At 44.6% G+C, this 14,838-nt stretch overlaps 2 protein-coding genes across 8 annotated transcripts in view; one reads left to right on the top strand and one right to left on the bottom strand.

Moving 5' to 3' along the window:
- ATP2B1 (ATPase plasma membrane Ca2+ transporting 1) overlaps positions 1-2,954 on the bottom strand; it is a 62,261-nt gene extending 59,307 nt beyond the window's left edge. For 5 of the 7 annotated variants that reach the window (XM_051770086.1, XM_051770080.1, XM_051770087.1 and 2 more), the window contains exon 1: positions 2,566-2,698. The gene's annotated coding sequence lies outside the window, so the exon portion shown is untranslated. Of the gene's footprint in view, positions 1-2,243; positions 2,424-2,565; positions 2,699-2,872 lie in introns of those variants that run through there. The other 2 variants (XM_051770082.1, XM_051770081.1) reach the window with 2 other exon arrangements.
- LOC127461885 (serine/arginine repetitive matrix protein 1-like) lies at positions 1,539-7,520 on the top strand. The gene is made up of 5 exons (XM_051770079.1): positions 1,539-1,591; positions 1,996-2,333; positions 2,450-2,976; positions 4,701-4,936; positions 6,707-7,520. Exons 1-5 carry the CDS (start codon positions 1,539-1,541, stop codon positions 6,738-6,740), a joined length of 1,188 nt encoding a protein of 395 aa, XP_051626039.1. The 3' UTR covers positions 6,741-7,520.
- The last annotated feature ends 7,318 nt before the right edge of the window (positions 7,521-14,838 follow it).

Genomic DNA, 14,838 nt, shown 5'->3' with positions numbered 1-14,838 from the left:
GCTGTATACTACACAGGATCCACATTTCCACCAAATAATCCAACCATGGTGGGTTACCATAATCAACAGCAGGAACACCAATCAACTGAACCACACCACAATGCTGTTCCAGACCAAAAATTTCACATTCAAATGTACAAGTTTTCTTTCCTCACTGAATTCAGTGACCACTTTTTCCACTGACACCAAAAGTTTCCATTCATTATGCCATAAGTATTAAAGTCCTAAGTACACTGGAAGCTATTCCTGCCAAAATAGCCAACAGTTTAAAGATACACAAGTTGACTTCTATTGGAATTCATTATTTGTGGTGTTTGGAACAAATCCTTGAAATGCTCCAACAAACAGGGAAAAAAAATGGCCCTGGTTGTAGCCACAGCTACCACCTTCTGAATATTGTATCATGAACCAAGGAGTTGCCAAGTTATCTAACAAACACCTTTTCAACCACCTGAAAAAACACTATTTCAACTCAAATTCATTAGGACCCATGAATGCTTTGAAGATGTAGAAGCTTTTCCACAGGCAGTGGTTTTCCAAAGGCACACTCATTTAATTCCCCAGCAAATCAAGACTGCCAACCACTAATGATGGAGGATATTTCACAAGTACAGTGGACTTGAAACTTGATTTCTAAGAAGGGACATGAGTTGAATATTCACCTAGCTAGTCACCCCTCAAGCACTGTAAGGGCAGCTACCAGCTACCACATTCTCAGAATGACGGTTTCGGACACAGCATAAGGTACTACCGCCAGTTCCTTCTGAACATATCTTGAGAGGAAAGCCTCAGCGCCTGAATTTACAAATTCAAGAATGCCGTATATAACGGGTAGATAAAGGTTTCTCTAACGTGGATCTTAAAATGACAAGAAAAAAGCCACTGAAATTTTGCTACTGTGCATCTTTCTCTTCACCCACCCGCTACAGTGTAAAAAGTCAAACGTAAAAAAGATTTATGTGGTGTATGGAACACTCATAGCACGGCACAGACTCCTGTTACAGCTGTGCTAATACGCTGCCCCTCAGGCTGCGAACCCTGGGACAGACTCAGTCACAGCTCTCGGTTTCCAAACGCGCCTCCGAGCTCAGGCCGAGCCCCCTCCTGCCCCCGGTAAACATCGCTCGCACCGCCACACTAAAGGAGACGCTCCCCAGGACCACAGACCACCTCTGCCTGTCAGCTTTCCATGAGACCTTCCTCCCCAAATCCTAAATCCTTCCGACCTCAGCCTTTACCGACAGACCGAGGGGCTCGGGGGGAAGCTCGGGCGGGCAGCGGCGCGGACACTCGCCCCACTCCGCTCCCCCTCGAGCGGCGAGCACCGACTGCGCTCGGCAGTGGCCAGCCATCCCCCGGCGGAGGCTCCAGCCAGCTCCCAAACTCACGTGGTGCTACATCAAAGGTTACACGCACCGCCAGGACGAGGATGACACCGCCGTGAGAGGCGCTTCCCATCGCGAAGCGGCCCCGCGCGGGGTCAGGCTCACCCGCGGAACAACGCCCGCAAGGGCTTCTCTTTCCCAGCACCCGAAGCCATGCCGCATCCCTTCCCCGTCCACGCACACCGGTCGATGAGCAGCCCGGCCAGGCATCGATAAATCAAATCAGCCCGCCCGCTCCGACGGAGAGCGGCGTACGACTCAGCCACGGCCAAAAACACCACCCTGGGGGCGCGGCGGGCGGGCGGGCGGGCGAGGGACGTAGAGAGGCGGCGGGGGAGGCTGCGCGGGGGCGGGTGCCGGGCTCCCAGCCCCCGCGGGGCGGCGAAGAAGCGCCAGGGATGTCGGTGTCGTGCTGCCGCAGCGGGCTAATCCCGGCTACTTAACCCGGCGGGCGGCGGGGGCTGAGCACCACCTTAATCCGCGGCGTGAGCGCGCCCGCCCGCCGGGGGCTGCGGGGCCGTGGCGTGCCGGCCGTGTCCGGCCGCGGGGTCCCCGACGGCGCGGCGCTGCGCTCCCGTGGAGGCTCAGCTCCGCATCTGCTGCCCTCAAGGTCACGCCGTGCCCCGGCTGCACGGCAGCGTCCAGGTGCGCGCTCCGGTTACCTGCGCGGAGAAGCGGCGAAAGCCTGGGAGCGCGGCACGGAGCCCCTCCGGCCGCGCCGTCCCCCTGGCGAGCCCGGCCCGCAGCCCCGCGGGGGAAGCGGAGCAGCGCTGCACCTGCCGCCACGCTGCCGTCCGCCCCGGCCGGCCAGCCGGGAGCTTAGCCGCCCCGAGCCGCCGCCACCGCCGCCGCGCTTACCTCGGCGCCGTGGGGCCGACCAGCAGCCAGCCAGGGGCCGGGACGAGGCGCCCGTGAACCTGCCGCCGTTCGCTCGCTCGCTCGCCGAGCGTACAAGGTCCCCGCGCTCCCCGCCCTGGCCGGCCCCGCCGCGCCGCCCCCGCCCTGCGGCCGCGGGCGGAGGGCGGGAGAGGGGGCGGGGGGGAAGCGGCGACCGAATTGGGGAGGGAAGGAGGGAAGGAGGGGGCACCGGCGCGGGGAGAGCCGGGGGAGGGGGAGGAGGAGGAGGAGGAGGAGGAAGGAGGGGGGGCGCGGACCGCCCGCCCCGCCCCCGTCGCCTCACCGGCAGGAATCGGCGATTTGCCCTCCTCGCGGGCGCTCCCGCCGCCGCGGCCGCTCCCCGGCGACCGCCCGCCTGCTTTCCCCCGCACGCACCGGGCAGTGCCGAGCGCGCCGCCGAGCCCCTGCGCCGCAGAGCACCCGCTACAGGAGCCGGGCGCCACCGGGCAGGGCAGGGCGGGGCGGGGCGGGGCGGAGCGCGGCGATCCGCCCGCCTCCCGCCTCCGCCCGCGGCGGTCACTCACTTGCCCGCGCCCACCGCCCCCTCCCCTCCCGGCGCCGCGCCCGCCGGTTCGCGGCGCCCCCCTCACCGCCCGCGGAGCGCCGGCCACGTGACCGGGGCCCCTCGCCCGGCCGAGGAAGGGGGGTCCCGGCGTGCAGCGTCTTCAATGGGGGAGGCGGAGGCGGGGCCCCGGTAGGCACGGCGCCCACGGGGGCGGGGCCCCGCGGCGTTGCCCGCCCGCCGCCGCCGCCACTGGCGGGCGGGAGGCTGACGCGGTTGTTTCCATGACGTCGGCGGGCGGGGCCGCGTCGTTTGATGGAGCCCGGCGGGCTTCGGGGGTCGGTGACTTTGCCACGAGCGGCTCCGGCGGGGCGGGGCGGGGGCGGGGCCACACGGGGCGTCGCGTCCCTCCGCCCGTGGGCCGGGGGCCGCCGCCAGCGGGGACAGGGCTGCCTCGCGGGGGCGGGGATCCCCCGGCGGCGGGAGAGGCCGCGGGCTTGTGATGGAGGGGCGGTCGCCGGGCCCGACCGAGGCGCGCCGGTTGCCCGGTGGGCGGGGGCCGTGCGCGGGGCCGGGCCTGTGCCGGGGGCGGGGGCGGGGGGGAGGCGGAGCCGCCCGAAGGGACCGCCGGGCGCCCGGGGCGTGGTCCTCCCCTGCCCCAGGGGGCGCGGGGGCGCTGTGCCCGCAATGCTGTTCTGTGCCCGCCGTGCCGTGCCCGGACCGCAGGGGCCTGGGATGGTGTCGCCCCACGGCCTCCCCCTCCTGAGAGCCGCCGGGCGGTGTCGGTGGGAGCCGCGCTGGCGGCAGCCGAGCAGCGGGCGCGGGGGGCACAGCGGAGCCTGGGCGAGACTGTGCTGGAGCTGCCGGGGTGTGCTGCGGCGGGAGGTTCCTGTGCGTGGGGCCGCCGGGCGGGTCTGGAGCGGCAGGAACGAGCGTGTCGCTCGCTGCCCGTGGTGGGGACTGGGGAGCTCCGGGTCCAGCCTCCCGTCAGGCGTGCCCGCCTCTGGGGGAACCCTGGCAGCTCCCTTGGGAGAACGGGGAAGTTGTGGAGGCCGCAGGTGTTCAACGCCTCCCAGTCTCCAGACGAAGGCTCTTCGATTGGAGAGAGAAAAATGGGGTTATCAACGTTTGAGCCCACGTGAGTTCTCCGGGGAGATGCTGGAAGTGAATAACAGGGCTGGGAATTAAATTGGAAATGAAAACCCTGATTTCAGTTCTCCCCTTCCAGTGCAGTAGGTCTTCCCCCGTCCCCGCGAAGAAAAATAGCCATGCATAAGCTGTATGTCATTCCATAACCCCTTTGTGTGGTTTTTTGAGGTGTGTTTTGACACATTCTGCACCCCTCTGTTGGGCATCTCGGTGGAGTGACTGGCCAGCTGTGTCCCAGGCTGTCAGGTTCTTTGAGCCTGCATAAGTAATACCTTTCTTCGCTTTTGTTACCGATCAAATCCCACCGCTGTCAGAAACAGTGCTGCAAAGGAAACGGAGAAGCTTATGTATCACTACAGTGGCAGACCCGAGATGGTGCAGAGCCTAGAGGGTTAAAGCAACAGGATGAAGTCAGCACAAAGCAGCCCACAAAGACTGGCAAATAAATAAATCATCCTAATTACGTTATTATTATGACTTGCCTGAGGTTCATTGTCTCTTTCTTTCTTACCTGAATCTCTGTTACATTTTTCTCCTTGTTCAAGAGAGGTAATCAAAGGAGACTGTGAGCACTAAATGGCTCCTGCCCATTTTGGATGTTGCTAAAAATACTACCTTACCTCTCCATATCCAGAGGTCAATTGAAAAATCAAAATAATGAGGTAAGCAATCCTGTTCTGTTGAGATTTCTTGCATTTCTTCCCAAAAGGAGAATATAAAACTATCTGAACATATATAAAAGAAATTTTCTTTCCTCCTGTCTGCAGTTCACCACCCTCCTCTGCACTGATGGCTGTAGCTCAGGGAGGCTTCCCCAGGCACTTGGAAATTGCATTTCTCAATACAGCTTTGTAAGACTGGCAGATGTGTTCTGCACAGTTCTGTCCTCTCCTAGCTCTAAGGCAGATAAAACTAGCTGTGGTACAGCTAAAGGAGATGATGTGTTTAACACATTGCAGTTTGGGTACGTGTCTGTACCTGCTTCTGCTTGTCTCGAGAAAAGGTAGGTATATTGTGCTTAAGTTCTTTGTCTGTGGAATAGGAATACTGTCCTATTTTCTTCACAGGAAGGAAGAAAGGTGGGAAGGGTACATATCAACATCAACTTTTTGAGATACTGTTATACTAGCATTCTCCAAGTGGATACATTTTTAAGGCATAATAGTTACTTAATGCTCCCCTTTCACTGTTATACAGGATTAGCATAAAAACATGCAGCACCTTGACTGAAAGTAAGAAATTTCTTCTATCTCCACAGAATCTTCTTCCCGAGGATTTAAAAATGTTTTCCAAATTAATACTCCATCTCCCACACTCTTAATGTGGGGTTTTTTTGTGAGAAAATAGGTGCTCCTGCTATTTCTAAAGGTTAATATGTGTAATTGACTAACAGAAAACATTCCGTGTAGTATAGGTCACCAATGGTATAAAACAAGCAAAACCAAGATGCACAAAGGAATATTTCTGGAGATCTTTCATTTAACTTTTGAGGAAACAGTACCGTTTCAGAAAGATTCAGGGTGGTTTTGCAGACATTTTGAAAAGGCCAGGCTTGACAAATCAGTGCCAACACTTCACCTTATTCCATGACCACCGCTCTACAAACACAATCATCATACATTTTAACAGATGAAGAAAATGTGTTGCAGAGAATTTAGATGGGTTGCCTGTATCTGATCTACTTACTATGAGACTTTTAACATAAAGAGTATGAATTTGGAGAATTTGGACTGTTACAGTATTTGGTGAAAAATTAATAAGGTGATGAAAGGTCTGAGGGACGACTTCACCATCCCATATCAACTAGGGGCCTTTTGGCCAAATCTCATGATGGGTGTGATCTGAGAAGAGAAAGTAGAAAACAGACTTTGCATACTTTTTGTATAGATCTTAACTTTTTGGAAACTGTTTTCTTGGCTATTCTGCTAGTCCTGATCCCGTTCAAACTCAGTCAATTTATTAAATTGGATGAAAGTGGAGAGCACAGAGAAAGTGTGAGAAGTCAGGAAAATATTTGCGTTTGAGCAGGGAGAGATGAGTGTCTAAAGTTTCCACAGGTTTTACAGAACCAAATGTTTTCCATACAAGCTACACTTTTCCCAGTCGGCTTTCTCGGCTGTGACCACTGTTTGACCACGTTCTGCAATCCGCCCTAGAGAAGATTCCTGTTCTCCATGCTCCTGGCTGAGGTCCTGCCCTGATTCCCGACAGGCCCTGAAGTGATGTTTCCACTATCCTACATCCTAAAAGATCAATCTGTTGCCTAAAAGACTAAACGACCATCTAGATAAGCGAGCAATAGACCACTCACTGTCTTGTAGGTGCCACAATGACCAAGTTGCTCTATTGTCCACCCCTGCAACCTAGCAATGACCTGGTGAAACAAAACAATATCACCATTTCATCCTGAAAGAGTTCACCCCACCCTTAGGAAAGAGGCCTATCTGTAAACATTTGCACTTTTATCAGCTCAAAATTATTTTTCTTGATTGTTCAGGAGCTCAGGATTTGTGCATGATATGTTTCCTCTTGTGAATGCATATGATAACTTAAAATAGCTGATTTTATTTTCTCTATTCAGTTTCCCTCCCAATATTTTTTAATTATTATTTTTTTTGCTTCTACTTTTATGTTCTTCTGCTGTGATAGTCTTGTGATACTGCAGGATCAGAAGGGTGAAAGGTTAAAAGAATAAGCAAAGATATGTGAGAAGTAATAGTTATTGTGCTGAATTTAATATGTTAACTGTTTTTTCTTTACATATTCTTCTCAGGTACCACTGCAGCCCAGCACCATTACAGTCCTAGACAAGATGAAAGAGTGGAAAAATGTTTCATGAACAAGGGCACAATGTCTACATGCAAAGAAAAAACAAACCAAAATATAAATCCTGGAATTGATGGAGAATCTGACCAATTAAAAGAGTTTGATCAGGCATGAGAGAGTAGAAGGGAAAAAACAGAGCAGAGTAGGATAGCAATAATTTACATTACTGTTAAGAGCAGGGGGAAAAAAACATGTTTGGGAAGCTTTTCATGATAAAACAAAACAAAAAAAATAAATAAAACCAAGTATGGATGGCGATGAGACAGTATGACCATAGCTGCCTCTTAGAAAGTGAGAAATGACTGGTGAATGCATGTATGCTATCACTCTGTAAATAACTACTGAAAAATGCATAAAGTGAACACCCAGTGACCTGTATGGAAGTGACTTTTCCTACATAACACTTCACCAGTTTAGAGCTGATACTTTCCCCCGTGTCCAGACGCGTGCCAATTAATTCTTGAATTCCTAAAGGGTGGCCTTTTAAGCAAGGCTGTCCTGGAAGCAATTTGGTCCAGTTCACTAGGAGTGTTTGTTAAAAATACACTGCTGTTGCTGTCTCCCTGGACCTACTGTTAGCCATCATCTCTTGGTGTCTGTCCTCAGCATGGATATGTATTGCTCCTGCACTCACCTATCATCCCAGAACTCAAAATGTGGCAGTGTCCATTATACTTACTAAAGTGCAAAAGTGCTTTTGGGGTTTCATGGTATGTACAATTCTGGACTGAAATAAAAGTGTTAGTTCTTGGTTTGTGATACTGTGGGTGTGTTTAGATGTGTTGCTTTTTAAGGCTTCTCTGCTGAACTTGTGTGCTGAACTTGTGGCCTTATCTTTGAGAGCCTCTTCTCAGCTGGTGTTTGTGGGGCTTCAACAATTTCACTCCTTTTGTGAACCTATTCCCATTGATGCTGACTGAATAGCTGGTTTGTAAATTGTAACTTTGTGATCCTCTCCTCTGTGATCGAGCGCCAAGGGCCTTGTTTATTTTTCCTCTTCTCCCCAAGATAAGAAACAACGGGTAACCATGCTATCTCTCTCTGAGGCTAGCATCAACATCACTGACCAGTCAGACTCATGCTCCTGACTCAAAAGAAATTGGTTTTAGGAAGAGTGAATGTAGCCCCTCCCTCTCTCATCAGTGCTGGGTAATTGTCTTCAGGAGAACAATAAATCTCTTAGCAATGCTACTTCAAAGTCCTTTGGATAAGAAAATAGATAATTCAGTTAAGCCTTAGTTCCTTCAGCAAACATTAGCATTTCTGCCCCTTGGCGATTGTTCAAGATGGTTTTGAAACATTTAAGAGTCATCAGAGCTAATAGTTCCCATTTTACATTTCCTTCAAGTAGGACGAACAGAAAAAATGAACTACCTTATCCCTACTACCTCAGTCGAGCATTAATCATTAAAATGATAAACGATGACCAGAACATAGCCAAATAAATTATTTCTTCTTGTTGATCAGATACTGCTCTAAATCATCTTGGCTGTTTTTAAGATACCCACCTATATAAATTTGCATTTAAAGAATATTACTAATGTCCTATTTCACATGCATGATTTAAAACTCTGAGCTCAGCCTTGCAAGCCTTATTCAGGAATAATCTTTTCAAATTACAAATAACGGATCTGAAACTTATCAAGATCAAAATTTGGATATCTATGAAAAAGTGTGGAAATAAAATATCTAGCATCAAAGCTTCAAAACAAACACCTCTCCATAGTAATATAAATTATAACAAAAGTATTACATAAAATGTTGATATTTGTGTATATATAAAATCAAGTATGCTTATAATGTTTAAGCATAGACTATGAGCAGCCAAAAGAAGAAAGTCTTGACTAAGGCACTGTCTGTATTATCAGGTAATAGCACAGTCATTAAGGTGAGTAGAAACAAACTTTTAAAAATAATTCAGAATGTTGCTTGTTAGCTCATAAAACCGAGGAAAATTAACTAAGTCCTTGTAACATCAACTGTATTTCTATTATGTACTAGTAGAAAATATAAATAGGATTTTCCTCTGCCTAAGTTTCCTTTTGCCAATCTCATACCGTGGCACCTTTGTATTGACCCACCAGAGCTTGAATATATGATGTTATGGGCACATCTAGTGATAGTACTGCTGCAGGTTTTCTTCAGGCTATGACATGTTATGCAGCAGTAAGGGCAGTTTGTTTTAGGACGGAAGTGGATTAAAAGATAGAAGAATATTTTGTACGTGACAGCAGTCCAAACATTAGCAGTTCTGTTATCTTCAGCTCTGATTGGATTCAGTGAGAGCTGCACATGCCTAATAGTTACTAAATCTGACACCTATGTTACTAAAAATGTACTGGATTACTAAAAGGGGTTTTAAAATGAATACACATTAAAGGCTTTTAGATCTATTCAATTTTAGATTTACAGTAAAACTTAGATTTGTTTATCTTTTGTGTTTCACTCAGCTTGATGTTGAAAACAACCACTTTGTTTCACTGTTCAGCCAGTTCTCAGTGCCTTTCACATTCAAACCTCCAAGTCCTGGCCACACTTTTAAACTGCAAGCCATACACTGAGAATGGTTCACCAGGAGACCAGAAAAGGCCCACAGCTGGTCTGTGAGACTACAGTTAGGAATAATTGTATGAGATGTCTTTGACAGCATATGTAAGGTCTAGTGATAATCCACTGGTTGAAAGCATCTGAGAATCACTATCCTAGCATATTTGTGCAGTTCTTTGCTATCAACATTGAAAACACATATTTACTTACTCTTAATGAATCACTCTCTACAGGAATACTTGCTCTGCAGGTCATTGCAGAAGGACTTGTAATGGCACTGGAGGGTGGAAGGTTTAAATCAAGCTCAGCTAGAATCACCTCTCCCTGTCATCTGGTCCAGACTAAGGTAGTAGAGAGGAGACTTTTATTGTATGATGGGGATGACACAAGTGCTCATACTTCCCTGCTGTATGCAGGGAAAATGCAGAGGTGGACCAGTGAAGAATTCAATCACATCATAGTACATTTTCAGAAACAGTTGAGGTAGTCATTTGGAATCTTCTGGAGATCTTTCTTTAGGACTTGCCCAGCCCTGCACTAAGTTCATGAGCCACACTCTTCCACCCTATTTGTTTCTCTGCCCAACTCCCTTTGTCTCTTTTCATTTTATGTACTCTTTCCTTCACTTTGCCTTCTGTTTAGCTTTGTTTCCCAAGTAGCACCTCTTCCATGCTTCCTGCCAACCAAACCAAACCAAACCAAACTGAACTCCAAGAACATCCTGTGGAATTAATGAACCAGATGATGAATTTGCAGTTTGTACTGTTCATGTGTGTTATTCCTTCCCTTGTCAGTGCTATGGGATTGTTTATTTTCACATGGGCATCTAAAAGGAACAAATCTAGACCTGTACTGATAAACTTTTATAGACAGTGCTGAGAAGCTACAGGCTCTAGAAGACAGTGTATGTATTCTAAGTTAAATGTTTAAGATAAGTCTGTAGTTCTTCCTATTTCTTCTTTAATTCTGGAGGTAAAGAAGGGTATGCAGTTTAAATTTAAATGTCTGTCTCTCAAAAGGATAACAGTGGGTGCATAAGATGAACTTCTCTTTCAGTCTGCCTGATTTTTTGGATTCTCTTCATCTACCAGCCATTACTTTTAAGTGGCCCTTGATCTGGAGAATGTATGCCAAGATGTTAAAAGGAGGAAAATACACCAGGATAACTAGGTTTAAAAACAATCCATTGCTAGTGATTTTTAATGAATGAAACTTTTTTAACTAGTGCAATTTTTGTTAGTAACTTTTAGTAATTAACTCCAATTCAGATGAATAATCTTGATCAAATAAATGACATGATCTTAAGTAGTGACATGAATGAAATAAGTTGGAGTCCAGTAGAGGAAAGGGATACTGGTGTACAGAACGCTTGCAGGACATTCCTGGCTTGAATTCCACTGAGCTGGTCAATCATGTCCTGATAGAAGACTCAGTTTAGACTAAACTCCTCTGAGATGGCATACTTTGTTGCTAGACCAGCCAGCTGTAGGAAGAAAACAACTGCAGGTCCCATAATGGATGTAGTGCATGGAGTTTCTTAGGAATAACGTTTGAGTTGCAGAGGTGAAGTGCCAGAGCTATCACAACCTGTTTTGAAAATGACATTGAGACTTAAGCTTAGATCTTTGTAATCACTATATGTTTATTTGCCTCCCACCTTTTTGTCGTTCTGTTGACATTTGTGATGCTCTGTCAAAGTACAAGGAAATGTAAGCACTCAGAAAATGGTCAAAAATACCCCTCTAAAATTTTGTTGTGTGTATAAATAAACATAAAAATATGCATATTCATAAGGAGAACTTGCTTTAAAAGGAAACTAATCTAAAAATATGTCCAGCCAAAACTCTAAAACAGTTCTATAATTAGCAAAAATAATAAAAATTTAAAAATTTTAAGCTAATAGTAAAATGACCATAAATTCTGTTGGTATTAGAAAGTCCACCTTGTTACCTAAAAAAATGTTTCCTTTCCTTATTGTTGGTCATTTTCTCATGCATATCGCTATCCATTTTAACTGCTACAAAGACAAGCGAAAATATCCATTTTAGAAAATAAGTTAGGAGGTCTGATGGGTTTATATGGGAACCATACAAAAGTTCATTCTTTTTTTAAGAAAAAGAACCAGAACTTTTATGATAAGCAATGGATGTTAACAATAAGAAATGAAACCAGCAAAAGTTAAGACCTTTATAGCCAGAAAACAGATGGTGTGTACAGATAAAGTCTGTTTGTTTGTTTTGGGTTTTTTCCCCCTATAGTCTATTCCTCTTTCCTAAATTAAATAAAAAACTATCAAACATTAAATTGGCAGGCAAGTAAAGCTAAGATAAAGCACCTCTCTTAAATCCATAATGCTAGGAGATTCAGAGATGAAGTTACAGCATTACTCTTATCCCGTACTGCAGTACTTTTGCTGCATGGAGTTTCTCATTTTTGACTGAGATTTTTTGCCTTTCCTCAAAAATTTTGTTTTTGAGGTTGGTTGAGGGGTGGAGTTTTCGAAGAGCATACTTCAACATTTCTATTTTCTCCTTCAATGTGTTCTGCACATTAGAATGTATTCTTATTATATTTTTGGTTTTACAGTTGACTAAAGTAAATACAATGATGTGAGAAAAAACAAGGAATATAATATATATCTCATACCTGTGTTACATGGGGCTTTTTTTTAATCATTCTGTCACAAGCTCCAAATAGAATACGTATGTATATTAAGTTGAACTTGTGCATGCCTTTGTAGGTTTAGCACATAAACTGTCTAAAGGAACTCATGAAAATATGTTACTTGCAGTGTGTCAGGGAGTTTCTGTATCCCTCTCAGTATAGTCATTATTTTCTATGTGCAATATTAAAAAGTATTTGCCAGATGTCCAGTCTGTCCTTTGAAAACTTTAACAAGTGCACTTATTTTCCATTATTGTGAGAAAAAGAATTTTTTTCTTAGTATGTTTCAGCTTTATTTCAGTCCTGAAATACATCAAAGAAGCATCTGATCTGAAGCCTCAAAATCTGTGTCATTTTCAGCAGAGTTACAAGGATCGCAAAGTAGTTTTTAAATAGAAATCACCAGGCAGGTCCAATTTATTTTGTTGTTCAAATTTCCCCAGCTTTTTTTATGGCTCACTGGGTGAAAAGGCAGAATGACATTGCTGAGTGTTCACCTCTTTCCTGAAGTGGTAGGAGGGAGGGAGGAAGGAAGAAAATTAAACAACGAAGTCCTGGTTCCACTTTGTATATGTTGACCTATTAGAATATAGAGATTGAGAAAGACATTTATTAATTGTTCAGAATAAAGAGAAATTAAAGGGATAATAGATCTCAAGCATAAGCCTCTGAGTCATTGTATATTAGATATTCATTAGTGGACTGGTGCAATCCATTCATATTCTATTTTTCAGGGCTGTCTTTAGAGGAATTCTGTCAGTCAACAGGAATTAAAAACTAACTGAGCACAAAAATACAATTAATTAATCATATAAAATGCATTCACCTGTGTTCCAATTCCTTCAATCTGTGTTTTGAACCACGAATGAAATGAGGTGTAATAAATGCAAATGTATCTAAATAATATTTCAAAGATATTTTATTAGTGGTTAAGACAAATATTGCATTTGTATACCATAATCTATATGAACGTCAATGGTATGCTCTGTTTCCACTTGGTTTTAGTCACACCAGTTTTGGGGTATTGTTGTTTTGTTGTTGTTGTTGTTTATTTTTTATTTTGTCTTGCTTTGAAACATGACTTATGAGGTTTCTCTATACAGCTTACACAATACTTCTTCCTTCCTGACAGTGGCTATCTGTTCTCTACTTTTGGCTTGCTTTTCCATTGTTATTTCTAGATTATGTACATTTAGTTGATGACTAGAGGGTCTGTTTAATTAATACAATGATTACAGAATAGTTGCCATATTTTGCTGTATACTAAATGTCTTGGGAGAAATAATTTTTAGTGTTTGTTGCTTTCATTTTATTCTTCCACAGTGTTCTTATACTATGATACATGTTATGCATAAATCTGATTAAAAAGCAAAAATATTCAAACCATAATCAGATTTCCCTGAAGAAGGAGGAGTTTCATGTTAAAGATAGTATTTGTGAAAATTGTGGAAGACATATCAAAGTTTAATGAGAATTCAATGAACTAAAATAATGTTTGTGTACATTGATAAGAAAATATGCTTACTTTTTATTGTGGTTAAAATGGGAACAGCCTCCTGATGGACTATCAATGCAAGAGCTTTTTAAAAAACTAATTCACTAATTGCTGGATAGTACCAGTTTAGTTAGTAAATAGAAAAAGCAATTATCACTCAAAATGAGCGTGACAAAGTCAAGCTTCTAATTGTCTAAAGAACTGCTGAGGGAAAAATATCCACATCTTACTCTTGTCTCCTCTGATATTTGCTGTCCTCCATAGTTAATATTTATTCTAACAATGGGTTTAATACTGCATTGAGAAAAAGATGATATAGTGAAAGAAAATATGTATCAACCATATATGCTATCAGATTGTTCTCTAAATTATAAAATTCTAATGTCCTTAATAAAGTTTACAATCCTTATTTTTAAAGATAAATCTAATCTACAAAGCGAGATTTGTTATCCTTTGTTAGACTTTAAATTTCATATATTGTTCACTCATTAAATTTAATTTTACAAGTTAATAACAGGACTATATTTTTATGAATATAGTTTGATATAATTGCTACTCCCTATTCAATGATAGTATAACCTTGCAATTAAACAATTTGCTTTACCCTTACAAAAGGTTTCCATGATATATCTTTTTTTTTTTCAGTCCACTGAATTGCTGTCAGTTCTTAGGTGAAACTATTTGCCTTTTCATCACATTCTTTTTCACCTTTATTTGTTGCACTTAAGTGTTCTCATGAACTTTGAATGTTTGATGGCAGGTTTGCAAGATTCAAAACATTTGATTTGTTAGGCAATGCCTTTTGGAAATGGAAAACACAGAAGAAAACATGTAAGTAAAAGTAGTGTTGCCTCTGAAGACTTTAATGGAATATAAATTGTCTTTCATGGCCAATATAAACCTATGAGGGCTATGCCTCTGCAGGATAATGATGGAGATGCTTACAAGGACTATAATTCAAGTTTCTATTTTTGCTAGGTGGTTGTCTTCCTTTAATTGTACCTGACATAAAATAAGTTATGTGATCTTTTACTACTGAGTTTTGTAGTCTCTCACTGCTAACTTATGTAGTGCGATGTCTACTCATCAAACCTGCAATCAGGCACAACTTGTATAATGGTCTGAAGCACTGTGGCACAACTGAGTTTTTACATCAGCATTACAGCCTATCTGACAGAGACCACTGCATATTTCTGATGTATTTTTGGGGACACTCTCTTCTTGTTTGTTGTCAGAGCTGCTTTATCCTTGAAACACCTTTCTCTCCCCTAGCAGCTTGAAAATCCTTAAAGCGTACTCCCATTAGAAGAGGGGACTTGCACACAATCTGATGACAACATCCATCAGGTCTTCTTCAGAAAAAAAAAGAAAAA

Source organism: Manacus candei, unplaced genomic scaffold, assembly GCF_025592945.1.
Source record: "Manacus candei isolate 608988 ecotype Guabito, Panama unplaced genomic scaffold, ASM2559294v1 h1tg000114l, whole genome shotgun sequence".
In the NCBI taxonomy this organism is placed as follows: domain Eukaryota; kingdom Metazoa; phylum Chordata; class Aves; order Passeriformes; family Pipridae; genus Manacus; species Manacus candei.
This window is presented reverse-complemented; position numbering and strand designations above follow the sequence as displayed.

Bases quoted from the DNA above. Each gene is read 5' to 3' on its own strand.
- LOC127461885 (XM_051770079.1), top strand. From the start codon at position 1,539: ATGCCGCATCCCTTCCCCGTCCACGCACACCGGTCGATGAGCAGCCCG. The intron at 2,977-4,700 runs GTAGGCACGGCG...TCCTGTCTGCAG, and splicing joins GAGGCGGAGGCGGGGCCCCG to TTCACCACCCTCCTCTGCAC. The intron at 4,937-6,706 runs GTAGGTATATTG...TATTCTTCTCAG, and splicing joins TCTGCTTGTCTCGAGAAAAG to GTACCACTGCAGCCCAGCAC.